Source organism: Trichoderma atroviride, chromosome 2 (genome assembly GCF_020647795.1).
Source record: "Trichoderma atroviride chromosome 2, complete sequence".
In the NCBI taxonomy this organism is placed as follows: domain Eukaryota; kingdom Fungi; phylum Ascomycota; class Sordariomycetes; order Hypocreales; family Hypocreaceae; genus Trichoderma; species Trichoderma atroviride.
This window is the reverse complement of record NC_089401.1, coordinates 2,013,250-2,040,416: the sequence shown is the minus strand read 5'-3', so window position 1 is coordinate 2,040,416 and position 27,167 is coordinate 2,013,250. Positions and strand designations below refer to the sequence as shown.

Here is a 27,167-nt window from a genome sequence, read left to right as displayed (position 1 = left end):
CCCGTAGCCTCTACGCATGTGCCCGTTTTTTTCTTTTTTTTCTTTTTGGCTTTACTTTATTCATTCTAGATCTCTACACTACGGAAGTACAAACGCTGGCCCATCCCCTTTTGTTCTCTTCTGCCCTTCTGGGTATGCCTGCAGCCACGTGTGTATGCGTAGAGTCAGGAAAAAACGCCCTGCAGGTTGGTCTGACGACATTCTCTCTCTCTGCCTCTCTCCCTCTTTCTTATCCCGACGCCCATTTCCCGATGCTCAACAAATCACTTAGATGGAATTGACAAGTCTCCTCTCCGCTTTCAAGGCGATCAATTTCTCTAGTGCCTCATCCACGGGGATCAGAGCTCCCTTGCTCTGTGTGCTCTGGTCATCTCTGTTTCGGATGTTGACGGTGCGTGAGCTGGCTTCCTCGGCTCCGACGACTAAAAGACATTCCACATTAGCAGTAGTTCCCATATGACTAAATTATCCCCAAAGTAAAGGACTAGATGTTACTCACCAAAGATGAAGTTGTACTGCTTCAGCTGTCCAGTGCGAATCTTCTTCTGGAAAGTGTCGCTGCTTAGATCAACGTCAATGTAGATGCCCTTCTCCTGGTAGATGGTCTGGAGCTCCTTGGCGTAGTCATTTACTGCAGGCATCACAGGAACCACCAAGACTTGACGAGGGCTCAGCCAGAATGGCCACTTGCCAGCAAAGTGCTCGGTGAGAATACCAAACATTCGCTCGAAACTACCCAGCACGGCTCTGTGGATCATGACAGGTCGGGCATAGCCAACTGGCAGCTCGGGATCGTTGCTGTTCTGGTTGGCGCTGCTCTCGTCCTTGGCGGCAACGTAACGCAGCTTGAATCGCTGGGGCAGGTTAAAGTCGAGCTGGATCGTACCGCACTGGTGCTCTCGTCGCAGGGCATCGTACACGGTGATGTCAATCTTGGGGCCGTAGAAAGCACCGTCACCGGGGTTCTCCTCCCACTTAGAATCAATCTTCTGGGTGAAGTTATCCAGGGCCTCCTTGAGCTTGGCCTCAGCCATATCCCAGATGGCAATCTCGCCAATGTACTTCTCGGGGCGGGTCGAGAGTTTTAGCTTGAAGGAGAAACCAAACAGGCCGTAGACGCTGTATAGGAAGTCAAAAGCGCCCACAATCTCATCGCGAATCTACAAGCAGTCAGTTATCAGCCTTATATGTCACTAGGTTTACTTAGCATACCTGGTCGACTGTGCAGAAGATGTGCGCATCATCCTGCTGGAAACGGCGCACACGGGTGAGTCCTGAAAGAGCTCCAGAGAACTCGTTTCGGTGGAGAACACCAAAATCAGCCATCCTCCATGGCAGATCCTTGTAAGTGACATCTGAGTGGGCAAAGATTCTGCAGTGTCCAGGGCAGTTCATCGGCTTCAAGCCGTAAGTCTCCTTCTCAACATCAAAGGTGAACATGTTCTCAGCATAGTGTCCCCAATGGCCAGAGGTCTTCCAGAGGTCAGACTTGTAAACATTGGGGCTGATAACCTCGTCAAAGGCTCTCTTCTTGTACTCGCCCCGGATCAACTCCATCAGAGCATTGTAAATTCTGGTGCCGTGAGGCAAGAAGAAGGTGGATCCAGGAGAAACCTCGTCGAAGAAGAACAGCTTCTGCTCCAGACCAATCTTTCGGTGGTTGCGCTTAGCAGCCTCTTCAAGGAATGTCTTGTACTCCTCAAGCTGCTTCTTGTCAGGGAAAGAAACACCAGAAATTCGCTGAACGGATTCGTTGGCGCTGTTGCCAAGCCAGTATGCGGCAGAGTTCTATAAGAGAGGCATGAGCAAATCTGTGTACGCAAGGCTACGTAGCAAACTTCGTTACGGCAAAACACATACCTTGAGGACGGTGAAGGCCTTGATGTTTCCGGTGGTAGGAACATGAGGACCTCTGCACAGATCGATAAGAGGGCCGCATCGGTAGACAGTGCTCAGAGTACCGTCAGGAACTCGCTGGTTGATGAAATACTCCTTGTACTTGCTGTAGTTGAACATCTCGAGGAGCTCATCCTTGGTCATTTCCAGACGCTCAAAGGGCTGCTTCTCCTTGATAATGGAGTTGGCCAGAGATTCCAAAGCCTTCTTGTCCTCCTCCTGAACGACTTGGCTGAACAGTAACAGTTAGCGACTTGCAACTAGCCCAATCCTTCAAAGGAAGAGTATTCCTTACTTCTCCATGTTGGCCATATCGTAGTAGAATCCAGGGGGGTCGGTGGTAGGGGGACCGTTGCAGAGGTAGCAGCCGAATCGCCTCTCGGCAGCCTCACCGAGGACGTGAGCCGAAGAGTGCCAAAAGACCTTCTTGCCTAGATCCAGCAGTCAGCTCCGATTCTCCATATAACAGTCTCCCGTTTTCGACTAGATAGTCTTTGCCTGTACATACCCTCTTCGTTCTCGAAATCAATCAGCTCCAGCTTGCAGCTCTTCTCAAGCGGCCTTGTAAGATCCCACAGCTCTCCATCAACCATTGAGATGACGGTGCGTTCGAACAATGACTTCGAAATGCCCTTGGCAATGGCGCCAGGGGTGGTCTCCCATGAGATACCCTTCGCCTCCTTGCCATTGGGCAGGGAAACGGTGATTTCCTCACGGGGCTTGGCTATAAAAATGTCCAGACATCAGCAAGCTGGGGAAAAATAAATCATGAAGGTCATGATGGTGGGGTGGTGTAGTCTGTTGCAGCAACGCACCAGCAATCTCGGCGTCTCGCTTGGCCTTGATCTTGTCGAAGATGGCAATGCGGTGTTGGATAAAGTCGGGCAGGGCAGGGAGCTGCAAGAAAGAAAGGATTCATCAGTATTAATTGTCGTCGAAGAGTGTTGGAGACCAAGTCAAAAGCGCAATACCTCAACTGAAGCCTTGCCGCCGCCAGCCTTCTTCTCCTTGGGCTGCTTCGCAGGTCTTGAAGGCAGGCTCTGGGCGGGTGCGCCCTCTGCCGCCTTGGGGGCATCGACGTTCTCGGAAGACATTGTTGGTGATGCTCTCTTTTTTTTGGTGTTGCGACACGGCAAAAGAAAAGAAAGTTGGCTGTTTGGCCTTTCCGTCTTATGGAGGGGCAGGAAAATACCCTTAGTACTTAATCTTTTAGGCGCGAGGTGGGGTTGACTCACAGCAACGTCGCGGCAAAGTTACAAGCGGCAGATCTTCGGAGTCTGGTGCCGGGATGTTCTGAGTCAAAGGTGGTATAATTGGAGGATTTATATCATGAGATGATTAATTCATCCGTCAATTCTAATTATAAGCTTTGGGATTTATTTAACTTTCATTTAAAACTCCCGCCTTGAGTCACTAATCGTCTACGCCTCATATCAACTGGGCCGGATATCGGAGCCATTGCAGTGATATGCAAGACTCATAGACAAAAGCAAGTAAAGTCGTTTAATTTGTATGAATTCGCATTCCAAAAGACTGGGTATCAGTATCAGTGCCGCTCCAAATCCAACAACTCCGTCCAAACGCCGTGGAATGCAACCTCAAAGCCGTTGCCTCGTTCCTTAACCCTACCATAGCAGGTAGACAGTATCCACCCCTTTCAATCTTCCAACTCGAATACCATATCAGCTGCAGAGAGAGTATCTCACAGCCCGTATCTTGTGACACATTCCTCTCTATGCGTCTCCAGACAGTCCAGCGCGCAAACCCTGGTCCCGCACTTCATGCACCGCACCCGTCCCCAATATCCGCACACCTCGCAGAACACTCGCGTAGGGTAGTTGTCCTCCCACTTGCCTCTAGTCTCATAATATGTCAGCGGTGGGTGGGCAAGCAGCTTCCTCAGCTCTTCGTCTGACGGCAGATCAGGCACGCGAGATGCCAGCAATGGATCGTTGTCGCCCGGATGCGCCGCTGGGGGTGGTCTATACTGCCCGACCAATACCGGGGGGAAGATCTGCGTCTGCCATTGTAATGTCCTCTTCCTGTAGGCCTGGCGTCGGCTTGGCGCTTCCGGTGGGTGTAGACGCGGCGGTGGCATCTCGTTTGTTTGCTGGTCGCTTGGAGCTCGCGTTGCTTGGTCGGTTGTTACCCGCAGCAGCCGGGCCGCCCTCGACCTGCGCTTGTATCGCCAGAAAGTCGTCTAGGTGATTTGAGAATGTCTTTTGTGACTGTAGGATCTTTCGTACATTTGGTGTATGCTTTCCAGGAGCTGCAGCGCCAGTTTTCGCCCATCAGCCTTTTTGTGTCTTTGCCTTGCACAGCGCTCCTGGCGCATTCTCACATACCTTTGCCGCTCTTTGCGGGTATCGGTATCGCAATATCCTTTCCACCATCTCGCTCCAGCGCCTCAATCTCCTTCCGAATCTTGGCTTCTTGCCGCGCCGTCAAGTCGCCAACCGTCACGCCCGCGGGCGCATTGCGAGCTCGTTTCCGGTTCGCTGGCTGCAAGGCGTTGGATCCGGGGAGTATGCCAGTGTCAGGAACGTAGGCCCATCCGGGAGCCGACGTGGTTTTGGCACTGGCGAGTTCGATGACCCCGAAGTTGTTCATGGTTCCTTGCGAAATCGGTCGCGTGAGCTTGGCCGTGTGGGTTGTAGGTGGACGCCGAAGAGTCAACAAAGGGACATTGGAAATTATGTGATAAGCTTCCAAAGACTGGCAATGGAAGCTTGTAGAGCTCTAGAGCATCATCCCGTCATCCACAGGCGCGATATGTAGAGGCTTAGCAATAAACAGATGGCACGGCAGTTGGAAGTCCGTGGGGCAAAAAAGGTACGCAGCGGCGAGAGAAAAAGCAGCAGCTCTGGGGAGCTGCCGGGCTATCCTCCGCCGGAACAACCCGCGCCGCTTCAGCTAAAAAGCCCGTAACCCGCCGTGTCCGCAAGCTGGGTACGTCTGTGATGATGCTGGAACTCAAGACCTTAATAGCCGCGGCAGATCCCAAATTCTAAGCCAGCAACAGCAAAACATCCTCATGTAAGCTTCCAATCCCCTTCAAGCTGCACCCGCGAATACCCAACCAAGACTTATTCCGACTTTCAAAGTACCTTTTTTCGTCGAAGCTTCGAATCACCTTTTCCCTCGCCACCCAATTCGCCATGTTCGCAGCATCATCATCAAGAATACTCGCCAGCGGCGCTCGCCGTGCCATTACTTCATCACGCAGCTTCCATGCCTCGGCCCAGCGCCTGAACGATGCTGCGCCGCTGCCGGCTAGAAAGCCCATGGGCGCATTCAGAGGAGGGTATGTCAGCGGAACGAGATTGCCGCAGCTATGATGCGACGGATTGCAGATACAGCTCTTACTGACGGGATATCTCAAGTCTGTTCGGCTTCCTGTTTGGAAGTGTCCTGGCCGGCGGCTCCGTATACAGCTACGTCCTGCAGGAGTACAAGGCGTCCAACGAGCTCCTCACTGAGGACATTTACGTACGTCTACCTTGTCTACATGCCCTGGGCGAGCTTGGCATTTCGCGACCATAAACTCCCTCTTCATCCACCCTCTCTGCAGCTCTGGGGCTGTATGAATCGAACTATAGCTAACAAAATCATCAACCAGACTCTCCAAGCCTCCGTCACCCGCCTGACAAACCACGTCAAGATCCTTGAGGAGAAGATCCAACAGAAGAGAAAATAAAGCCTGAAGCGGACAAATAAAAAAACAAAGCAAAATTGAATGGCGCAGATCCATAGGGAAGGAAAAAGACATTGTCACAAGGCACTGTCATATCATCGCCAGTATGGCAGAAACGAAACAGCATAATGGCAATTTCTTGTCTTGTCCTTTCATAGCAAAATGAAGCCTGTAAATTGTACCTCTCAACACTACAAAGTACCTACTCATATCTCTCTACCACACAAAGCAGTAAAAGTACAGTTCATGTTCACTTGTAAAAGGACGATACTTTTTTCACCAAGGTATAATTCACAAGGCAATTGGAACGAACAGTCAATTTCTTTCAAGTTGGTGATCAAATTCGAATGATTTCAAAGCAATGCCCCTGATGGGCGTAAAGCCAGTATGCAATTGCTAGTACTTATTTAGATAGTCCATTAACCAGCGCCGACGTTCGTTTCGTCAAGAATCAAATCCCACAATTATACAGTTTTTACTTATTTCGTTTTACTTTTTTTGTTTCTTTACAGCTCATCGTGCTCGTCCTCGACCTTCTTCTCCTCGGAGGTGGTCTCCTCAACAGGGGGCTCAGGGACCTTGACAGTGGCCTTGTACTTGCCGTTCTCCTCGATGAACTTGACAAAGTCCTCAACAGTGCGGGCGCCGCTGTAGGTGACAGGGTTCTTCTTGTCACCGGCGGGGTAGAGCTTGATGGTGGGGAAGCCCTGGATCTCATCAGGGACGTCGTTGTTGGTGGCGTCAACCTTGGCGATGACAATCTTGTCCTTGAACTCGCTGTTGACATACAGGCTGGCGAGCTCCTCGTACTTGGGGGCAAGAGCCTTGCAGTGACCGCACCAGGGAGCGTAGAACTCGACGAGGACATCCTTGCTGTCGTCAAGGACAATGTCGTTGTAGGTGTGGGCAACGACAGTGTAGACAGCGTCATCCTGGGTCTCGGGAATGGGCTCAGACTTGATGCTGGGCTCAATCTTGCCAGCGGCAAAGTTGTCAACAAACTTGGCGACGTCCTTCTCCTTCAGCTCCTTCTCCTGGTCGAAGGGGAACTTCTGGTTCTTCTCAATGTCGTGGATGGCAAAGGCAGGGAACTTGTCGGTCTTGAGGTTGATGTTGCCGGCGTGGGAGCCGAAGCTGCTGGCGTCGATGGTGGCGAAGTTGATCTTGCCCTTGTACTTCTCAGCAATGGGCTTGAGGGACTTGCTAAGCTCCTCACGCTCCTCTGGGGTCTCGGCGAAGATGTAAGCCAAAGGGATACCGGCAGACATGTAGCCGGCGTAGGTCTCGGGGCCGACCTCACCAACGAGGGGAGTGGCGGCAACGGAGGCGAAAGACTTGATGGCCTCAGCGTCGAACTTCTCGGCGAAGACGTTCTTGCCCTCATCAAAGGACTTGTAGAGGACAATGGAAGGGAACTTGACGCCCTCAGCCTCGGCAACAGCAGCATCGTTGACGCCACCGAAGAGGTAGGTGTCACGCAGCTCGTCGGCAACAGAGGTGAAGGTCTCGTTGGAGGCCTTGTCATCAGCAGCGATGTAGGCGACCAGGACAACCTTGTCGGCGGTCTTGAAGTCCTCAACGGTGTCCTTGGTCAGGACAGAGACCGCGGGAAGTGACTGCTTCACCATGTATGAGGTGATGCCACCAGCCTTGCGCTGACCAGTGTAAGGAGAGACCTGCTCAAGGCCACGGAAGACCTTGAGGGTGGGGTAACCCTCGATGCCGTGCTCCTTGCAGAGCTCAGCCTCGTCGACACAGTCGATCTTGGCGAGCTTGATGTTCTTCTCCTTGAGCGTAGTAGCAGCTTCCTCATACTCGGGGGCGAGAGCCTTGCAGTGGCCGCACCAGGGAGCGAAGACTGGAGATGACGATGTTAGCGGGGTCCATTGCCGGTGGCTGGCGGGGTAGAGGCAAAGCGTTCAAGCAGCGGAAAACAAGAGGCAGATGGATAGAGACTTACACTCTGCCAGGACGAGATCATTGCCCTTGATGAAGTCGTTGAAGGTCTCTCCGGTCAGCTGGGTGACGTCGGACTCGGCAGTGGCCACGGCGGCCATGGCGCCCATCAGGCCAAAAGCAAGACGCTTGTGATGCATAGTGAAGGACTGTGATGGGTATCTAGGGGAAAAAAGGGAAAAAAAAAGTGGTGATGCAGGAAAAGAATTCCGTGGCAAGAAGATGGACGACGAAGGAGGTTTTGTAGGTCGCAGAATCTGTTGGCAGCACGGATGACTTAGACGCTCAATTGAACAAGTGTCCCTTTGGCCAGATCTGGCTACCAGTAATGCTGATGGGTTCAGCCGGTCCCTTGAACCACACCCTTCTCCAGCCTAAAATTGGGCCCAGCGTCCACTAATGCCGCCCTCTGAGGGAAGGCCGCTACAGCGCTTCCCAGCCTTCTTGTCCCCCCCAGAGGTACATTTTTCTGGCCATCGATCTATGAACGGTACCTGGTCGCCACCTGACAAATCCAAAAGTTTCACCTGCGGTTGCTCTCGCTAAAACACTGTACGAGCCACCTGAGTTTGATGGCTTTCTGACCCGTCAGTTTTAAAGCGTCGGGCTTGGGCATGATTACTATCTGATTTTCCTGATTGCGCAGGGCCTCTAGCTAGACGACATTGCCGACTCAAAACAGGCCACATCGCTTCTTGTCTGCCGGATACATATACATGTCGGTACGTGACATGGACGCCGCCAGCCAAGCGGCATACAGCGCCTTGTACTCCATAACAGCTGCCCCTCCTGTAGGCCTTGCCAAGCTGTGAGTGGAGGGCGAGCGCTAAGCCCCCTGGTGCTAGAGCCTCGCAGTGCCATCGCAGCCGCCAATAGCGGCTAGCGCTACGGCTGGCCAAGAGGCTGTGGACGAGACAATCTGCAGGGCGAGCAAAGGCTAAAGGGTCGATATGGAGCGCTATTGCCCGCGGTGGCGTGTACTACCTGACATAGGGAGGTAGATAATCCTCTTGCTAATGCGGGCGGGACGTCCGATGTTGGAATTTATACGGAGCATTGGACGTTGTACGGAGTCTAGAAGAGGACACTTTGCCAACTGTACAGGTTCACCGGCTGCGGCTCTGCGGCTGCGTCTTGACGGCATCCCCACATCAAGTGGACTGGTTAATAGCCGGTGGCGTATGCACAAACGTCAAGATGATATTGAGAGTATTTGGATAATATTGGCTGAAGAATTACGAAGGAAGAGGTTGATGTCTGAATTCCTGCCCTTCCATCGCCATTGGCTTGGAGAATGCCTGAGCATGCAAGGAGGTACATGTAGACACGTCAGATATCAAGCACTGTGCTCTCAGGTAGTGCCTAATGCAGCAAAACCTAGGCCTATGTGCAATGTAAGCAATCATCCGACTCCATCCTTGTATACTTTATCCTGCATCAACCGCGTCAGTCCCACTGCCCCAGCATCGGATGCGCAGCCGCCCCGCTGGCATGGGCTGTAGCCACTGACCAGAAGACATGTAGCTTAAGGTGAAATGGCAATACCCTACTGTAAATATGTACCTACCTATGGGTTAGTAGTTGTGGTAATACGGAGTAATATAGTAGCGTTGGCAGTCATGTCCAACACATTGTGGCTATAATGGGTATATACAGGGCGATCGGCATTCTTCCCTACCCGCAAGTAGCGTCAGACATGGGTGCAATTACCACTAGTATTGCCAATACTATAACGGTTGATATCACCCTAGCTTCCTCTCCATAATGAGACATGAGTCGGTATACAGTTCGGAGGATAAATAGCCGTGCAGTCAATCACGCTCACACCCGAGCCTCACCCGCGATCCTTGCCAAGAAACAGGAGACGGTAAAGTTCAAGGATCAGATATGACATATGCCAAATCAACAGACAAACATGGAAAGATCATCTCAGGATCACCATGGCTGTGTTGAAAACTACCTACATGTACATGTATACATCCATCATACGGATCCCTTAGCGCTGATGACAGTGCTATAAATACGAAAATAAAAAGCATATTTAGATGTCATAGTGAAGATCAAGTTTAAATTAGCTATCAAATAATATAAAGTGAGCAAAAATGCATCGAGAGTATATGCCTTCTATGGATAACTCTGTAGCAAAACGACGCTGAAACTTTTCACGTCTATCCCATGCGTTATCCGATTCCATTCGTATGCTTCCTTATCGCCAAAAGCCTTTAAAACTTCTTGCTAAAGTCCGTTCGCGGTCCAGCTCTTGAGTACTGGTTCGTCCACTTGACAGCCACCTTGAGCTCGTGAGCCACTCTCAGCACCCACTCAGGCTCTCGCAGGAACTGTCTCGCCACCAGGGCCAGGTCGGCCGCAGCCTCGGGGCCCTCTTGGACAACGTCGTGGGCAATCTTGGAGTCGGTGATGAAGCCAACGGATGCAATGGTCAGGTCGATGCCCTCGGCGCGGAGGGCCTTGCGCACGGTGCGTCCAATGTCGATCTGGAAGGACTTGGAGTCGGGGAACTGCTGCCCGTAGCTGTTGCCGCCGCTGCTAACATCCAGGACGTCGATGCCCCATGAGGGGATCAGCTTGGCGAGCTTGATGGTTTCCTCCACGGTCCACGAGGGCTGGCCGGCCCACTCCATCCACTCGGTGCCGGAGACGCGGAGCCAGAGGGGCATGGTCTCGGGGATGACGGCGCGGACGGCCTCGGTGACTTCGCGGACGAAGCGGGTGCGGTTCTCAAAGCTTCCGCCGTACTCGTCAGTTCGTGTCTATATGCGTGTTAGTCACTGTGATTTCTTTCAATAATCACCATCGATAAGTGACAACTTACGTTGCTCAGAGGCGACAGGAACTCGTTGACGAGGTATCCGTGAGCACCGTGGATCTCAATGACATCAAAGCCAGCCTCAACCGCACGCTTGGCAGTCTCGGCAAACTTCTGGACAAGCCCCTTGATCTCCTGGATAGTCAATTCCTTGGGATGGGCGTGGTCCTCGTGGAAGGGAATCGCACTAGGGCCAACAACGTCATTTGGCCATCCGCCAACGCTCTCATCGGCCACGGCCTTGTTCGCAGTGCCGCCAATCCAAGGAGCGAGAGTGCTCGCCTTGCGGCCGGCGTGGGCAATCTGGATGGCAGCCTTGACGCCCTGGCTGTGGATGAAGTCGGTGACCCGGCGCAGAGGAGCAATCTGGGAGTCCTGCCACAGGCCAGAGTCCTGGGGGGAGATGCGGCCGCGGGGCTCGACGGCGGTGGCTTCGACGAAGATGAGGCCCGGGCCGTGGAGCGCCAGCTGGCCGAGGTGCACCAGGTGGTAGTCGGTCAGGTGGCCGTTGTCGGCGCTGTACTGGCACATGGGAGACACGACGATGCGGTTGTGCAGCTCGACGGAGCGCATGCGCAGCGGCGTGAAGAGGGTCGGGGCCGATGTTTTGTCTACAGGCGTGCCGGCTGGGGGGGTTCTGGGCCGGAGTGTAGAAGGGCACTCCAGGCGCGGGAGTGTTCTCCAGGGTGCTGCTGGTGCCGATGCTGCCCATATTGCTGGTTGTGTTGCTGTATTGATTACAAGGACGGTAATGGATTTATGTGGTCGTCAATGTATGCAAAGTGCAACGCTGAAGGCCTGGAGGACAATATGCGTGGATGAGGTATGATGTTATAGGCGGGTGCCCAGATATATATAGTTTCAAGGTGCAGTACTGTAAACAGAAAAGAGGAAAGGGTGTTTCTTGCTTGGATAAATGCAAACGATGCTATGCTTTGTATTCCGTTCCCACATGTTCAGCTGCAGTCCTCTCGACTTTATATAGGTGTATCCTGATGCTGCAAAGGTTGCCCCGCACGCCCTCCAATCTGGTCCACGGCTCGATGCGACAGAAACCGGCCGAAAACTCTCCAAAGGCTCCTCTCCAATGTCCGATCCAGATGCAGATTACCAAAGCAGCAGAGTCTCGTTCTCGCTCGCGCCAATCGTTCGGCATCATGTTCCGTGCCACAGCAGGGGAGCCAAATCGATAATCTTGCGGATGGAGCTCTGTAAACTTGGCTTGCTTGGTACTAGCTGTGACGGCAATAGCCGTAGGGCTGCCCATTTGCTGCGGCCAAAGTTGCCCAGCTTTAGTCGCCCCCGTCTACCGCTGCTGTGGCTTGCTACAGTATTCTTCTCTGTGCTTCTTTTGAATTTTTTTCCTCGAATAGGGAAGCCGGTCGTGGGGCTTTAGAAGCCTGCTGAATAATAACAAGGCGATGCTGCTTAAATAATATGGCGGGTCAAGTTGCCCTCTCCATTACTCAGGCACGTTATAGCGCCGGTACTACGGGGTTTAGATCTACCTATCTGGCCGTTTTCCGAACTGTATCGGGTTTCTCTTCGTTCTCGCTCCCTTCAGCATTTTGGGTTGACTGCCCATCGTTTCTCTCGGCTAGCCCGCTTCCCAACTTTCCATCGAAAATTCCATTCCATTTCGCTTTCGCTCTCGCGTTTCTCGAAGCGGCAACATTCGTTTGATTCACGTCTTTCTTTACCCTTTAGAGACGGCCGTATCCGCAGCGTTTAACTCCCTTGGCTTTGGCTGCATGGATCTTCCGATTCCGATATGAAGACGGGGCCCTCGGCAGAGAGCATATACTACTAAACATTACCAAGACACCCTCAACGTCCCTATCTTTTAGATCATTGAAACTTTTGAATCTTGCCCTCTTAACTGGGTCATATCCTTAAACAGTGGAATGAGATTGAAGAAGTGCATCGAATCAAGTTTCACATTTGGTGTTGCTAGTTTGGTAACGTTGGACTCGTGTTAATGAGATCATGGTCAACAAAAATTACGTGCTTCTCTAGGCTCGCTCTCTCTTTCGCTTTGCCAATATAGCGGACCTTGTCTCTGCCATTGATTATGAAATAGCTTAGATATTCATCTGCATTTGTAAAAGAGGGGTGAAAAAGGAGGGGAGAGGCCTTTTCCCTAATTCCAAATCATTTGACAAAGTAAATGTTGCTTCTCTTCTTGTCAAATTCTCAATTAGACTTTTATTATCTTGAATAAACTCGAAATCAAGATTCTTACCACTCCTCCAAATTGCATGTTCTGTGATGGCGAGTGTAAATCGCCCGTCATCACGCATTGTGGTCACATCGCCTGTGAACAATGCGCCACCCAAAGACACTGGAGAGATCTGACCGGGCCGCCTGTGGAAATAATTAATAAATACATGGAATGATGTTTTCAACTCTGCATCTAATTCAACCAAGATATTCATGATAAAGCAAGAGTCAAAAAAAAAAAAAAAGGTATTAATCGAGTAGCATGCAGGTAATATGAAACGATTGTATGGTGAATGTTGTTGCAAGTCGAAAATATGCAATGATAGGAACCTGTCAATCCAATTTCCTGCAATCTACAGCCTAGAGTTCGGAAAAAGCTTATCAAAAGCTGAAGCCCAACATGCACCTGATAAGAACCACCAACATCCAGCCTCTTTCTATGCCTACTGTACATCGTTCAGCATCTCATCCAGCACCAAAATCTCTCCTCTTTTCAACGCACTAATCACCAAATGCTGCCCAAGGCTGATCCTCGGCTCATCACCAAGCGATCCAGCAAATAAGAATCACTCAAAACCTCCCAGCCTCTTGAGACCCGAAAGTGCGGGGAACATAGACCCGTCATGGGAGATCTGAGCCCATTGAACCAATTGCAATTGGCTTATAACTCCGAATGTTATGTAAAGAACGGCTAGAGAGGAGGCATTAGAGCAGCAGGTAGATACTTAAACTGCATCAAAGTAGCATTTGTGCACAATTCAGGCCGTGCCTCCTCATTTCAACTCGAGCCGTGTCATCTTCTCCGCTTCCATCATCCGTCCATCAATCATCCATTCTCCAAATCACTTGTGCATAGAGCAGTCACTCGGTTACGAATCATCGTGCAGTTTGGGAACATAAACAGCTTGTCTTCTATTTTGCTAAAGTACAGAGCATTGGCAGAGGTATAAAATGAAACAACGAAAAAAAAGCCCAATCGAGCTCAACAAAGTCGCAAATCTGAACAAAATGCGGTAAAAACAAAGCCAGGGCCATTACAAGCTTTCCCAGCTTATGCCCTTTTTCCCAGCTGGTCCCCTTGCCTGACTGTAACAGCTCTCATGCCGTAAGTAGGCTCTACATGTCTATACATGTCTAAAAAAAACCACTTTTAGGTCTATATTCCACGCTCCGTATTGACAATGCCAGTTCCCTACGCCATCTCCTCTTCACATCTATATGAATTCAGGAGCTTAAGCGTTGGTGGACTTGAAGGTCCATCGGTTGTTCTCGCTGCCCTCAGCAAAAGGAACACCGAGCTCGAACAGCTTGACGAGAACGCCAGAGAAGTCCTTGAAGAACAGGTCGTTGTCGGCTGCGTACTTTTCAACCCAAGGCTTGAAAGCCTTGTCCTGGACCAGGGCAATATCGGTGGGAAGCATCATGAGGGTCTTGGTGGTCTTGTCCTCGTACTGCTTGGGGCCGTCCCACTTCTTCTGGGGCCACTTCTCCTCAAGAAGGAGGCGGTAGAAGTCGTTGGTCACAACGGTAGGGGAGAAGGTCCAAGGACCCTCGTAGCCAGATCGGGTGGAGTGGCATCGGCCGATGGCGTGGCCACCGCTGAGGGCGACAATCTCTCGGTCGTCGAAGCCCATGCGGTAGAAGATGTCACGCAGGTGCTTGGGGCCCTGGCTGGCGTCGGGCAGACGGCCATCGGGAGTGCAGGCAGCAGCGTCGTTATCGCGACGGCCGGGTCGGTAAGGGACGTTGGGTCCCAGCATCTCCTGGACGGCGCAGACACCGCCAAGGATCCAGAGATCGGAATAGGTGATCCAGGGGTACTTGGCTGCAGCAAGTTGTTAGCGTTGGGCATGGGACCAACATGGAATCCAGCAAAGAGACTCACCCTTGATAGGCTCGAGGAAGTCACGAGCAGCAATCAGACCGGCGTTGGCACCGTGTCCGCTTTCGGGAGCAAATCGCATAGTGGCACCGTTGCTACCACCGGTCTTGGTCTCCTTGTCATAGGTGCCGCTGCAGTGCCATGCGAGACGCACCAGCACGGGGCCATAGCTGCCGTCATCATAGTCCTCGACCTCCAGGCGGCTGGCAATGTCGTTGTAGACCTGCTGGTAGTGGGCTTGGGTGGGAACGAAGCTGCTGGAAGAGGCAGAGGCACCAGAGGTGAAGAACCAGATACCCAGACCAGCGGTGGCGGCAGCGAGACCGAGGTAGACAACAGGGTTGGACTTCTTCTCCGGCTCAGAGGAGTAGAAGCGGCGGCCCTGCTGGCGGAAAGCCTGTCGAGGAGCAGCAGCGAAGGATCGGGTAGTGGTGCGGGTTGCCACGCGGGCAAACTGACGGGCAGAGGAGGCCATCTGGAGGATGAGACAAGCAAAAAGGTCAGCGATGTCGTGAACGGACGAGCGAGTGAAGGGTCTATTTGGGCATGGGGAAGCAGCCGGATCAAGAGCCCAATGACGGTTATCAGGGCGCCTCCGAGCCTAAGGCCGCCTCTCATGTATCTTCCTGGAGAGAAGATATGAGAGAGAAAGGGAAACATGTGTTGCTCACCTTGACTGTGGGATTGGAGAGGATACGCCGAAACAGCGAAAGAGAAAAAGGAAGATGGAGGAAGGGGAGGGTGGGAGGTAATATAGCCCGGGGGAAGGGTGGAAGACGGAGGAAATGTATTATGTACTCGAGGAAAAGAAAAAGAGGATCGGGACTCTGGAAAACAAAGGACCCTCTGCCACAATAGTCAACGATGCAAATTGGAAATGCCTTAGTGGCCAGCTGGGCGTGGTCAGACCCGCCCCCCAGCGGAGATGCTCCACGCTCTGACGCTGGGGCTCGGAAGGTTCTTGATATCGAAATCTGGGCTATTGAAACGAGATGTAGACGGGCGTTGGTGAATTGTCTGTATGCATCTGTTGACGCAAGAAAAAGAGTTCGGCGTTGTGTCGTGGTACGCCCTGAAGATTAGAACAAAAAAAAAAAAAAAAAAGAACCCCTCCTCCAAACCCCAAATCTTTCTTGGACCCTGCGCTGCTGGAACAAGTACCGACATACCTCCTACTGTAACGCCAGCCTCTCAGGGCACCAACACATTCACAAGCCAGCATGAGAGAGAGCATTTTCTTACGAATTCGTAAGCCGTCGTCGATTCCTTCTCCGTTCCTCTCCCCCATGTGCCGAATCGCCCCTCCGTCTTTCGCATCTTACTTCTCCTCTGACTCAAAGCAGCCAATCACGGCTCTCAATTCATGCCGCAAGCCTCTGCCATCCATGCTCCGTCAACGATGCCGCAGCCGCCCCAAAAAGACAAAATCATGCCATCTCGGGCGTCCGCCCTCCGGCTCCGCGTTTTTTCGAATCCTGCGATGCTTATTTCTTGCGTCTACTCCAATGTCTCGCTTTTTTATCATTAGCTAGAGTGCCCGTTCTACCCGTGTTATATCTTGCTGCTGAGAACTAAAAACTCCTCAAGGCACTTTGTCTCTCCGCCCAATTCCCCTCCCCCACCACCATCCCGCCGTTATCAGCATGCTGTAGTCTAGATATCGAGTACTCTTCCGGCTCACCCACTCATAATTCATCATTCCTCAGCCCAAGGTCGTCATTTCCCTTTTCCTTTCTGCTTTCTCTTATTCCCGCTCCGCCACCTTGATTGGGGAAGACAGCCGAGCGGAAAGCCGAGACAAACCAAAAAAAGAAGAAACGCCCCAACTAAGAAAAAGTGGTTTTTAGCTGCGAGTGTGTGGCGTGGGGCTTATTTGACAACATGAGACGGCGGCAAGTCAGCGTAACGCCTTGTGCCTGGCGATGAAAAAAGGAGGACCCTGATGACAGAGGCGCTAGATCAGAAAAGGGTAAAAAACACAGAGCCGCTGTGGGCATTTGCAAGCTTGAGCGAGGAGAGTCATTGGCTTGAGTGAATTTCGTCAGCGAAGGTACCTCGCAGCTGCTTTCTGTATGCGGTATGCGTCGGCGAGCCACGTGGAGTCATGGCCATAAAAGCTTGGTCCCTGTATTTCCCGCGTATGTGGCTTGTCAAGAGTTACTGGTATATTTGCTCTACCGATATAATACTAGAGATTGAGGCGACATGTACCTCGGTCTCGTGCTTTGCGGGTATTAACCTGAGCTTTCGTGAAGGAATACAAGTAAACAAATGATTCATTGCTCTACAAGCTACTAATATTTATCAGTTTAGAATATTTCATAGGTCAAGAACGCAATTCAACCATTGCCCCATAAATGTAGGTTTATTTTCTTATTAGGTACTTAGTTTTAATCTTTTTGAGCCATCGACTTTCATTTTCGTGTATTAGATTCATAGAGACATCATTCGCATTTCAGCGGGACATTCCCTTTTGAAGCAGAGTCAACCCATCTGCGGCTCCTTTCGGGAAGACGATATAATTACCATACGTGAGTTTAAAGAAAAACAAAGACAAAACCACCTCCATATCATTCGCGGTTCGCATCCAAATCTGTCTGCTAGCAAAGAAATCCGCCACTCCTTGTAGTGTCCAGCAAATGATATAAAACAACCAGCGGTCAACACCTTGGTGTAACGATATAACATCTTAACTCGACGCTCTGGAACTGTCAATATTACCGGCGGCAGTGTCCGCAATGACCTGTCCAGCTTGTCGTCTACCCGTTAAACTATACTAATTGGGATCGGCAGAGCCCTGGGCCTCCGCATTAGCCTCTGGGTGGGCTTCGTAAAAGTTTAGGTATCTGGTTTGAGCTTTGCGCTGGCTGTCTGCATCTAGCTCTCCGAGTGATGCTCCATTCTCCTTGGCGCCAGTTGCACTTTTTGACGCCGTCGCAACAGACGCAGGCCTGTGACTAAGTGTTAGCTGGAATCCTTCCGTTTCTTGGGAGGTCGCATGGTTGACGGACCCAAACATTTGCCTGTCTACGGCCAAGAAATCCTTCATAGCATCCTTGCCACCGCGTTGAACGAGGTAGTTCATATAGACTTGGGCCAGTTCGCGCTTGACTGGAGCTGGCAGCCGGCTTCTGCTGCGGAACTCGTCAAAGACATGCTTGATGCGCTCCGCTTGCTGGGTCTCTGCCTCCTTGTCTGGCGTGGCTTGCTCCAGTTCAAGCTGGAACCACTTGTCCCAGAATATCCTGCTGTCTGCATACCACTGCACGTTCTTGAGGAAAACTGCTCGGGCTTCTTCAGTAGAGTTCTTGCCCTTCCAGAGCAGTATTGCCCACTCTGCCACAAGAGCGGCCTTGGTATACAGATCAACAGTTGGAGCATCAATCTGATCCTTGAGGACTTGGATAGCAGCTTCGGTGCCATTCTGGCGACGCTCAAGGTTCGCCCAGGAAATGATCACCTCCACGCAGTCCGGAAGCTTAACAAGGATAGCAGCATGGATATCGAGCGCAATGTCTACGCGGCCACAGCTCTCCTCAAAATATGCCCACTGCATACGAATTCCCGGTCGACTAATAGGAACGAAGAGAGTTGATGCCCGAATATAGATGTTGCGGACTTCTTCTTCTTTTCCAGACTGCTCTGCCATCCACCGGGCGTATCGGTACCAGAACTCGTCGTAGAAAGCGCAGGTAACGAGACACCGTTCGTACAATGAGACGATTCTGTTGAAGTCGCCCTCAGTCTCTTCAAAGTCTAGGTATTTGCGCCAGTTATTGAGCTGGCTGTGTTCAAGCTCAGTCACATGGAAATATGGTCGCTTATTTTCTGACTCATATGTCCATCGCTTTGATACCTCGTTTTGTGTCTGGGTAAAGACTTCGTAGTACATGGCGTCAATCTTTCCTCGAACGTCTCTTTCAACCTCCAGCTCCGGTCGTTCGGCACCACCATACGCAGCCGCTTCAGCCGCAACCTCGGCCTGAAACTTGGCCAGTATATCTGCCGACACAACCTCTGTCAGAGGCTGTGTGTGTGACAGAGTTCGAAACCGTTCATAGTAGCGAGCATATTGATGAAGAGGGATGCGGATAATTCGAGCATGAATGGCAAAGATTCGATCTTGAGCCTCTTGTCGCTCTTCGTACTCAATGTACTTGTCCCAAAAGGGATGGGCTAGGAAATCCAAACCGGCAAAGGTGGCTCCGCGTTCAAACAGTCTGTGTAGCCATGTCAGTAGGGAGCTCACGGGGGCAAGGGTTTGGCGAGTATGGGAACAGAGGAGGGTCAGTACACAAAGGGGTGGTGGCCCTCTGGGAGTGTAGAAATCGAATTCTAGATCCCCAGTGGAGACAACGGTAGGAGCACGACGCAATGTTATGGGACGAAGAGTACATATCAACAAAGTCTGGGAAAAAGAGTGAGAGAGAGATCCCGGTATGATAGGGCCGCTGTGGCATATCTCACCATCAGACACGGTCGATAGTGAGCAGCAGAGCTCTTGACAGGTGTACAGCCGAAATCATGGTGCTTAAGCGCGATACTGCATTGGTAGAAGTCGTTATGGGGAAGGAAAAAGTGCCCTGAATACTTACTCTCTGACCAGCGTAGGGTCATGTGTTGTCTCCATCTTGAAAGAGCAGTAGTCGGTCCAAAGATCGACAGAGTTAGTTATGCTGGCGCAACCTCGCTCATAAACCTATATCCAGTCCCCGTTAGCAGTGTATCACGACCACGCGACCCTTGCAGAAAGGGGCTGAAACAAGGACTCTCCAAGCGCACCATTTCAGCTGACTCTGGGCCAGCGATATTGAATTCCAGATCGGCATATTTCTTCCAGTACCCAAAAAAGAGCGGGAACTTGAGCAGAAGTCGGTCGTAGGCATCGCGAATCGTAGAGAGCGCCTGGGGGCTCGAATTTCTATTCAGGCCACCGTCGAGAGCTTCGCAGGCTTTGATCAGGTTCTCCCAGCTCTCAAAGTTGTCCGGATTCGTCTCCTAGGCGATGAATGATTGGGTTAGCAATTAAAGGCAACAGGCAAACATCAGCCTGTTCGGTGACAACGAGCGATTGGCAGAGGCTGACGTACCGTTTCAGCAACGAATTTGCGAACCGACGCGTACTCCTCTTCGGAGCCGCCGTAATTGTTGAAGTCGCTCATGGAAGAATACTTGAAAGACGCGACTGATTCTGGGACAAAAGAAATGTTTGCGCAAAGGAGGTGCAGCAGCGCGAATAGGAGCTGTAAAAGTGCAAGGTTCAAGGTTATGGTCAAAAGAGTGGAAGAATGTATGTGAGGCTGGGGGATGTTAGCTCTGATCGGCCTAGCGTGAATCCGATGACTAAGCGTCGAGGACGCATATTTTGTTCGCAAGCGGGTCTCTGCAAATCCGATTTTTCTCTCCTCATAAACATGGCCAGTGATGATTCCCAAAATAAACATATGATAGGAAGAGAATGAACGCTCTCCATTCATGGCGAGCATGATCTCAAAAAGGATCTGAGGTCTGGCAGTTATAAGACGTCTCTTTTTTACTCTGAAATCGGATTACTACCTCGTTAGGCAAGACTGTCGATAGGATGAGCATTGCATGGATTTTATTTTATTTTTTCGTATTTCGACACACTCAGCAGGTGACAGGTCAACTGTTGCTCCTGAAAAGGGACCCTGAGCAAGAGAATGGATCTCAAGCAAGCAGATCAACACGTGCTGTGGCACAATCGACATAACGGCATTGATTTTTATATAGGCGTGATAGTTGCTTGAGTACTCAGACAACACAAAGCATGGAGTAAAGAGCCCTGAGATTATGTATGGCACTACGGTCTTCAACAACAGCAGGCTACCGAGAAGAATCCAGTGAATTGGGATATTGTAGAAGAGGGAAAAGTTCCGTAGACAAAGCACCACTCTGGGCCGCAGTCTTCAGCGCAAATTGCATACCACGATTTGAGGCAGTCTCTACGCCTTGCCAAAAACTGGCAGACTGTAGTGCGGTAATCGTTCAAGAGTGTCTTCTTACCGCTTATAACTACAATTATTCCTTCTGTTTCCGCCTTGCAGTTTGTAGCGTTTGTACTGGGCATGCTCTCTGGAATTGCTACGCCTTTTGCTTCTGCCACCAATTGGTGAGATAAGCCAGATAGACGCTAGGTGCTGCCGATGTCACCAATGACATAGCGCGCTCCTACCACAGAACAACAGTCTCCAGCTCTGCAGGAACACCAAAGAACAGCAAGGCGGAGGACAGCTCGAAAGCAAGGCCTCAAATCGCTCCACTCAATTGCAAGGAGACCATGGATCAACAGGGACCTTAGATCCGCTTCCTGCTTGCTTCGTCCCCCCCGCCAGCCGCCCAGCTTCGCATTTGATGCCACGAGTCCATCATCATCATCGCCATGGACACTCCGCCGGGCTCCTGGAGCGCGCAAGCTCCCGCGCCCGAAAAGTCGAGCGAGCTCTTCATCCGCGACTATCCGCATCGATCCATCGCCATTGTATCGTCCTCCCACGCCCTCATCCTGCGATATAGCTCGTCGGCGAACGAAGCATTCGGCAGCGGGTCTCCCGTTTCGCTCCCGTCCAGCAAGCCGCGCGGCGGCAGCGATTCTTCTGCGGCCAAGTGCATGGTGGAATTCTCCCCTATAACGAAGAAGCTGCTGAAGGACTACCGGCCGCTGACGCCCAGGCCGGTATATGGCACCTTGGGCCTGATTTCAATAAATGGGGAGGTGTTTCTCTCTGTCATCACCCAGGCTGTGAGGGCTGCGACGGTCCGCCCTGGTGAGACTGTGGAAAGGATCGCGAGTGTGGATTTTTACTGTCTGAGTAGCGCCAACTACGACGATGTCGTTCCTCTCGAGTTGTTGGGGGACGGGGATTCCTCTGACGTTTTTGGATACAACTCATCATCGCCTTACGGCCAAGGATTAGGCCGAAGAGACGTGGCGATTGAACATCCGTGCCATGATTTGCGCAGGCTGCTCAGCAATGGCTCCTTTTACTACAGCACGGATTTCGATCTTACCAACAGGGTGCAAGACCGGTATGTTTGGCTGGGAAATGCGGTTTTCAGGGACATATGCTGACTCCTATCTGTAAGGCCTTTGAACTCGAACTCTTTTGAGATAGACAACTTTGACGACACGTATTTGTGGAATTCGTACATGATCAGCCCATTGGTTCAGTTTCGGTCCCGGCTGATGCCCCCAGAGCGCGAAGCACTGGATGCATCACGCATTCTCACCTCTGCGATCCGCGGGTTTTGCAAGACAATGACGATACCGCAGAGCGCTTCTCCTTTAAAGGCATCTAGAAGCGGCAGGCCATCCTTTTTAACGCTCATTTCACGGCTTTCTTGTCGGCGCGCAGGCACTCGTTTCAATGCCAGAGGCATGGATGATAATGGTAATGTGGCAAACTTTGTTGAAACCGAGACGACGTTCTGGTCTCCCGCGGGAGTTCTTTTTTCTTATGCCCAGATTCGGGGATCCGTCCCGGTCTTTTGGGAACAGGCGGCGGATCTCTTACCTGGCCGCCAAAAAATTACCATCACCCGGCCTCCGGATGCAACACAGCCAACGTTCAACAAGCACTTTGAGGATCTCGAGCAATCTTACGGCGCTGTCCACGTTATCAATCTCTTGAGTGCAACTAAACCGGGTGAAGTCGAGCTGGCTACGATGTACCGAGAGTGCATCAGACGCTCCCCGTTGAGCCGACCAGCGCAACAGCAGTCAGAGGATCATGCATTGCTACGTGAAACACATTACGATTTCCATGCCGAAACAAAAGGCCCAGCCGGATACGAAGCTGCTCGCGGGATCCGCCGATATATTGCAGGCTCATCTGACGCCTTCGCCTACTACCTAGCAGAGCATGATCGAGCCGATGATCGCATGGTGGTCGTGCTTCAACAAGAAGGCGTCTTTCGCACAAACTGTTTGGATTGTCTCGATCGTACAAACTTGATTCAGACCTTGATATCCCAGATGGCTGTCGAGGCATTTTTGGATCATCGTAAGGAATACGCGGCCTCCGATTTCTGGATGAGACATTCCAGTCTTTGGGCCGATAATGGCGATGCTCTCTCCAAGACTTACGCCGGAACTGGGGCTCTGAAGACATCCTTCACGAGGCATGGGAAGATGTCGCTAGCTGGAGCAGTGGCAGATATGCGAAAATCTGTCCAGCGTATCTATCACAACAATTTCATCGACCCTTCCCGACAGATTACAATTGATATGCTGCTGGGTCTTCTAGTTGGACAAGCTCCTGTGCACTTGTTCGACCCCATCAGTGACTATGTTTCAATAGAGCTGAACAGGCGAAGCGAAGAATTTACGTCGTTCAAGAATATTAGTATATGGGTTGGCACATTCAATTTGAACGGGCGCACTGAAGGTATCGACTATGACTTATCACCATGGCTATTCCCGCCCTCGCTCGGATCATCACAACCAGAGATATACGTTGTCGCTTTTCAAGAGATAGTTGAGCTAAGCCCACAGCAAATCATGAATAGCGATCCCACCAGAAAAGGTCTGTGGGAGAATGCGGTAAAAGAGACACTGAATCGGCGACAAGCTAGCCTAGGAGGAGAGAAGTACGTGCTATTACGTAGTGGGCAGCTCGTAGGGGCAGCTTTGTGCATTTTTGTAAGGTCGTCATCTCTCAATCACATTAAGAATGTTGAGGGAAGTGTCAAGAAAACAGGATTGTCTGGGATGGCTGGAAACAAAGGAGCGGTTGCGATTCGTTTTGATTACGCAAATACTCATATATGCTTTGTTACAGCACATTTGGCAGCAGGATTTGCTAATTATGATGAGCGGAATCGAGATTACGCAACGATTCACGATGGTCTGCGATTTCAGAGGAATCGAGGGATCGAAGATCACGGTATGTTTGGCTCCTCCGTTGTCTTTTTCAGTACACGCACATGGGCAAAAGTTGGCTAATACGGATATAAACAGATGCGATCATTTGGCTGGGCGATTTCAACTATCGAATCGGTCTCGGCTCGGAAGCCGTACGCGGCTTGGTGAAGAAGCGAGATTTTGAAACCATGTACAGCAACGACCAGCTAAACTTGCAGATGGTAGCTGGGCTGGCGTTTCAGTTTTATTCCGAAGCCCGCATCAACTTCATGCCTACATACCGATTTGACATTGGAACAGACGTATACGATACTTCGTGAGTAGTATCTTGAGCTACGTAGCATTACAGACATGCTAACATGTGACAGCGAAAAAGCAAGAATACCGGCTTGGACGGATAGAGTACTGAGGAAGGGCGCCATTCTCCGCCAAACGGCGTACGACTCGGCACCAACGTTGATGTTTTCAGACCACAGGCCGGTTTATGCCACATTTGATTGCCGGGTCAGCCTCATCGATGAGCTGCACCGAAACGCGATCAGCCAAGAATTATACGACCGGCGAAAGGCAGAAGTGGGAGACTCGGCCGCACATGCCGATGGCGAAGACACTGAAGATGAAGATTTAATTGGATACGACGCAATCGAGCCTGGCCTACCCCCTGCGAGTTCAGACCGGCAAAAGTGGTGGCTCGACAACCGACAGCCGGCTCGTGCTCAAATTCCCATACCCAATGGACGAGACGGCCAACCAATGGCTTTGAATCCGCACCGGCCTTCAAATCCCTTTGGCCATGGCGAAGAACTGGACTGGATATCAGTTTCGAGGTCCTCGCCCGGAGCGTCTCTTTCAAGCATATCGAGCTCGCCATACGAGAAGCTTACACCCCCCAGGGGCATGAGTTCAGCTGGGTCTAGGAAGCTGCCTCCACAATACGATCCGACCACGCTCCCTGCTCAGGTGGGACGGATGAAGATTGGGGACGGTGATGGCGCACGGAGTGTTCACGGAGACAGATCTAGCGCGGCGCCGCCTCCACCGCCACCCCGTCGTTCAGCAACGACGTTGGATATGGGCTCGAGCGCAGGGCTAGGCAGGTCTGCAAGCACAGCGGGCACTATTGGAGGAGGGGCTGATGCTCCTGGCAAGATAGGAGGAGCAACGCAACCGCTATGGACATCATCATCTCGGCCCACATCAGTGGCCTCTCAGACATCACAGCTATCGCAGCAGCTCAAGGCTGGGAAGCCGGCACCCCCTGTCGCAAAGAAACCAGCACACCTGTTGTCGACTTCGCCGGCCTCGACATCGTCGCTACCCTCGACACTGACTTCAGGGAGCGAATTCAATAAAGCTAAATATAGCGACGGAGATTTTCAGCCGCCGCCGCCGGCTCGTGCTTCAACGATGGGCTTGAAACAAGACAATGCGCAGTGGCAAACACCATCCGTTGGTGGTTCAGGCGCTGGAAGGAAGCCCGTTGCCCCTCCTAAACCGTTTATAAATATGAAGACGAACGCAAGGGAAAATACAAACTCAAATACTGGCACAACGGCAACTGGAGGGCCCCCCCATGTTGCCAAAGCGATCAAGACAGGTGAACCAGGGCCCTGTAGATCTATTGGAGGGTGGAGAGGAAGAGATGGGAGGCTGGGAGACATTGCAGCCGAGCGCAGCCTAGGGGAAGGGGGCGAAAGGCACGGGATGTAGGTAAAAGTGGCATGCCTGGTTATCACGATGGCTACCGTTTTTATAAGAAGAAGAAAATGTGATATATGAGTATGACTCTGGGGCGTGAGGCTTGCCCTGGCCTCATCAAGCTTGATTTTTGACTGTGAAAGTATGCGCGCTTACTGAGGAATACCCATCACCCATCACCATCACATGGCACGAGTCTCCTGTAAGCCAGCGAGCCATTGCGAAGTAGCACCGCCAGGCACATGTAAGAGTGTCATCCCTGCTTTGGAAACAGACGAGGGCCAGTTAGCGCTTTGGGGTCATTTCCATCCCTGGCGAACCAGAGCCGGACTACTTGTATGTACTCGAATTAGTGCTTGCTTTTATTCACCTCACTTTTGTGATGGTAGTACTCGGCTCGCCAAAGGCGGCCTGCATCTCTGTGTCACGTATTTTTTGGTGTACAAGAGAAGACCAGTTGCCGCGTTATGCAGCACAAGGAAAACGGCTACTCGTCACACCACCGGATTGGCTGATTACTTACCAACGGTCTTTTGCCCACACACACCTCGACGCATGGAAGCAATTTTTTTTGGTTCTCTGGATTGGACGCTAATGCGGGGAAAATCCAATCGAATCAAACTGGTGCAGTTAGAGGACGATCCATACATACGCGTTGCTGATTTCACTACCGAAAGAAAATTAAATGAATCGCTCTTGACCAATCCGAAAAAAGCCCGTTGCATGTAAGAAACGGAGCAAACCTTTTTCTAGCGCAAATCGCGGCCGATCGAAGAAGAATTTGGGGGGGAGTTCTTTTACCCCGTACAGTATGGGTGGATGTTGTTTGCCTTTTTCGGTGCCTTTTTCTTTTTTTTTTTCGTTTCTCTCTCAGTTTGTTTATTTGTTTGTTTGTAGCATCTGTGTGCAGCATCGAAACAGGGAGGGCCTTTTTTATTCCAAAAGCAAGGGGTGGGCAGTGACCATGTGCTAAAAAATGGGCTCTCAATGTTTCTTGGCTTGTGATCAAAATGAGACGTTTATCTACAGTAGTAGCAAAGGAAATTATTGAAAGGGGAAGAGGAGCGGCTGCCGAGACTGTGTCTCTTTTTGGTCACAAGTGGCCAGGTGATGGGTGGTATCTGGGGATTTTAATGTATCTCGTGTCTAGGCTGAAAGGGAAGATGATGACGATGTCCCGACATTGCCCGTCATTTCAGCCCTGTGTATAGTACAGTACTGTCGACAAGTATCTATCTGTAAAAACTCGCCTCAAAAGGCTCCGAATTACAATCAAAATAAGAACATCGTCATCGTCTCTAATACCGAACACTGTCCGTAAATTGCTCAATGTCGCCGTGGTGGCCCCCCCTCGGCGTTAAAAGCGCTTTCGCGATTCAGTGCAAGATTCCGTTCCAATTGATTTCAAGTTTGCAGCAAGCCTCGCCTGCTAGCAATCAGGCTAGAATGCCTCGGGCTTCTCCATTCGGCATCAAGTAGCCGACTATCTCTGCTTCCATGCTAAACAGACATGCGAACTATCGTGTAAGTGGCAACGCCACCGCGTAGTCTCACTGCTAGCTGGTACGTGTATCGCGTGTATCGAGCCGTTTGATACGAATTTCTCCGCTGAGACATTGAATGGCTGGAACTGCCACGATGCCGGCCACGATGCCTGCATTAAGCCACGCAAGAAGAGAAACGCAAAGGGCATTGAATCCCACGCTCACTTGACCGGAGGTACCTGGGCATGTACTTGTAGCATTGAGAGCAGCAGCAGATCCGAGATGCCGCTCCCAGTGCGACTCGACTCGACTCGACCTGTTTGGGCCGCTGCAAATTTCCGTCTCCAGGTCCCAAAGCCCGCGGAGCTACTAGCATCCAATCCAGCCCAGCGCTGCCGTCTGGTGACATCTGCACGCTACGGTATAGGCGACTTTTGCCACGGCCAGTTGCATGTCACGGCTGCCCTCCTCCAGCGCCGCAGCCCGCTGTTTTTCCCAGCCCTCAGCGCCTGACTGGCCGCTCACATGCCCCAAGCCGCTGTTGCGTGCAAGCGATCAATTGATCTGCTCCCCCCCGAGCGAAGCCCGCCAACCGCTAAAATGGAGCCCCTCCCCTGCGGCTCTCCACT

At 51.5% G+C, this 27,167-nt stretch overlaps 9 protein-coding genes across 9 annotated transcripts; 3 read left to right on the top strand and 6 right to left on the bottom strand.

Annotated features, from left to right (window-relative positions):
- Positions 1-44: 44 nt before the first annotated feature.
- TrAtP1_003445 (uncharacterized protein) lies at positions 45-3,069 on the bottom strand. The gene is made up of 8 exons (XM_014087921.2): positions 2,868-3,069; positions 2,712-2,793; positions 2,405-2,620; positions 2,192-2,327; positions 1,861-2,128; positions 1,213-1,788; positions 500-1,160; positions 45-422 (listed from the first exon to the last, which is right to left on the bottom strand). The coding sequence occupies exons 1-8, from the start codon at positions 2,988-2,990 to the stop codon at positions 268-270; spliced, it is 2,217 nt and encodes a 738-aa protein (XP_013943396.1). The 5' UTR covers positions 2,991-3,069; the 3' UTR covers positions 45-267.
- Positions 3,070-3,878: 809 nt separating this feature from the next.
- On the bottom strand, positions 3,879-4,506 carry TrAtP1_003444 (uncharacterized protein; the record flags this gene model as incomplete). Its single annotated transcript, XM_014087920.2, has 2 exons — positions 3,879-4,165; positions 4,242-4,506. 2 exons carry the CDS (start codon positions 4,504-4,506, stop codon positions 3,879-3,881), a joined length of 552 nt encoding a protein of 183 aa, XP_013943395.2.
- Positions 4,507-4,800: 294 nt separating this feature from the next.
- TrAtP1_003443 (uncharacterized protein) lies at positions 4,801-5,900 on the top strand. The gene is made up of 4 exons (XM_014087919.2): positions 4,801-4,932; positions 5,001-5,200; positions 5,280-5,385; positions 5,516-5,900. The coding sequence occupies exons 2-4, from the start codon at positions 5,055-5,057 to the stop codon at positions 5,591-5,593; spliced, it is 330 nt and encodes a 109-aa protein (XP_013943394.1). The 5' UTR covers positions 4,801-4,932; positions 5,001-5,054; the 3' UTR covers positions 5,594-5,900.
- Positions 5,901-5,916: 16 nt separating this feature from the next.
- On the bottom strand, positions 5,917-7,792 carry TrAtP1_003442 (uncharacterized protein). Its single transcript, XM_014088215.2, has 2 exons — positions 7,551-7,792; positions 5,917-7,448 (listed from the first exon to the last, which is right to left on the bottom strand). Exons 1-2 carry the CDS (start codon positions 7,684-7,686, stop codon positions 6,097-6,099), a joined length of 1,488 nt encoding a protein of 495 aa, XP_013943690.2. The 5' UTR covers positions 7,687-7,792; the 3' UTR covers positions 5,917-6,096.
- Positions 7,793-9,589: 1,797 nt separating this feature from the next.
- Positions 9,590-11,318, bottom strand: TrAtP1_003441 (uncharacterized protein). The gene is made up of 2 exons (XM_014088225.2): positions 10,380-11,318; positions 9,590-10,317 (listed from the first exon to the last, which is right to left on the bottom strand). The coding sequence occupies exons 1-2, from the start codon at positions 10,944-10,946 to the stop codon at positions 9,769-9,771; spliced, it is 1,116 nt and encodes a 371-aa protein (XP_013943700.2). The 5' UTR covers positions 10,947-11,318; the 3' UTR covers positions 9,590-9,768.
- Positions 11,319-12,866: 1,548 nt separating this feature from the next.
- Positions 12,867-13,229, top strand: TrAtP1_003440 (uncharacterized protein; the record flags this gene model as incomplete). The annotated part of the gene is made up of 1 exon (XM_066111885.1): positions 12,867-13,229. The coding sequence occupies one exon, from the start codon at positions 12,867-12,869 to the stop codon at positions 13,227-13,229; it is 363 nt and encodes a 120-aa protein (XP_065967964.1).
- A 596-nt stretch (positions 13,230-13,825) lies between these two features.
- TrAtP1_003439 (uncharacterized protein) lies at positions 13,826-15,170 on the bottom strand (the record flags this gene model as incomplete). The annotated part of the gene is made up of 2 exons (XM_066111884.1): positions 14,479-15,170; positions 13,826-14,418 (listed from the first exon to the last, which is right to left on the bottom strand). Exons 1-2 carry the CDS (start codon positions 14,948-14,950, stop codon positions 13,826-13,828), a joined length of 1,065 nt encoding a protein of 354 aa, XP_065967963.1. The 5' UTR covers positions 14,951-15,170.
- A 2,081-nt stretch (positions 15,171-17,251) lies between these two features.
- TrAtP1_003438 (uncharacterized protein) lies at positions 17,252-19,637 on the bottom strand (the record flags this gene model as incomplete). The annotated part of the gene is made up of 5 exons (XM_014087916.2): positions 17,252-17,426; positions 17,487-18,695; positions 19,071-19,174; positions 19,258-19,473; positions 19,566-19,637. 5 exons carry the CDS (start codon positions 19,635-19,637, stop codon positions 17,252-17,254), a joined length of 1,776 nt encoding a protein of 591 aa, XP_013943391.2.
- A 123-nt stretch (positions 19,638-19,760) lies between these two features.
- TrAtP1_003437 (uncharacterized protein) lies at positions 19,761-27,059 on the top strand. Its single transcript, XM_066111883.1, has 4 exons — positions 19,761-21,522; positions 21,580-23,378; positions 23,453-23,672; positions 23,725-27,059. Exons 1-4 carry the CDS (start codon positions 20,876-20,878, stop codon positions 25,064-25,066), a joined length of 4,008 nt encoding a protein of 1,335 aa, XP_065967962.1. The 5' UTR covers positions 19,761-20,875; the 3' UTR covers positions 25,067-27,059.
- Positions 27,060-27,167: the final 108 nt, after the last annotated feature.

Excerpts from the sequence above, each read along its gene's own strand:
- TrAtP1_003445 (XM_014087921.2), bottom strand. The coding sequence starts at position 2,990 with ATGTCTTCCGAGAACGTCGATGCCCCCAAGGCGGCAGAGGGCGCACCC. Across the intron at positions 2,328-2,404 it reads TGATTTCGAGAACGAAGAGG|GCAAGAAGGTCTTTTGGCAC; the intron begins GTATGTACAGGC and ends TGCTGGATCTAG. Across the intron at positions 423-499 it reads GCAGTACAACTTCATCTTTG|TCGTCGGAGCCGAGGAAGCC; the intron begins GTGAGTAACATC and ends AATGTCTTTTAG.
- TrAtP1_003437 (XM_066111883.1), top strand. The coding sequence starts at position 20,876 with ATGGACACTCCGCCGGGCTCCTGGAGCGCGCAAGCTCCCGCGCCCGAA. Across the intron at positions 23,379-23,452 it reads TCGAGGGATCGAAGATCACG|ATGCGATCATTTGGCTGGGC; the intron begins GTATGTTTGGCT and ends GGATATAAACAG. Across the intron at positions 23,673-23,724 it reads ACAGACGTATACGATACTTC|CGAAAAAGCAAGAATACCGG; the intron begins GTGAGTAGTATC and ends AACATGTGACAG.
- TrAtP1_003443 (XM_014087919.2), top strand. The coding sequence starts at position 5,055 with ATGTTCGCAGCATCATCATCAAGAATACTCGCCAGCGGCGCTCGCCGT. Across the intron at positions 5,201-5,279 it reads ATGGGCGCATTCAGAGGAGG|TCTGTTCGGCTTCCTGTTTG; the intron begins GTATGTCAGCGG and ends GGATATCTCAAG. Across the intron at positions 5,386-5,515 it reads TCCTCACTGAGGACATTTAC|ACTCTCCAAGCCTCCGTCAC; the intron begins GTACGTCTACCT and ends ATCATCAACCAG.
- TrAtP1_003442 (XM_014088215.2), bottom strand. The coding sequence starts at position 7,686 with ATGCATCACAAGCGTCTTGCTTTTGGCCTGATGGGCGCCATGGCCGCC. Across the intron at positions 7,449-7,550 it reads TGATCTCGTCCTGGCAGAGT|TCTTCGCTCCCTGGTGCGGC; the intron begins GTAAGTCTCTAT and ends CGTCATCTCCAG.
- TrAtP1_003441 (XM_014088225.2), bottom strand. The coding sequence starts at position 10,946 with ATGCGCTCCGTCGAGCTGCACAACCGCATCGTCGTGTCTCCCATGTGC. Across the intron at positions 10,318-10,379 it reads TCCTGTCGCCTCTGAGCAAC|ACACGAACTGACGAGTACGG; the intron begins GTAAGTTGTCAC and ends ACACGCATATAG.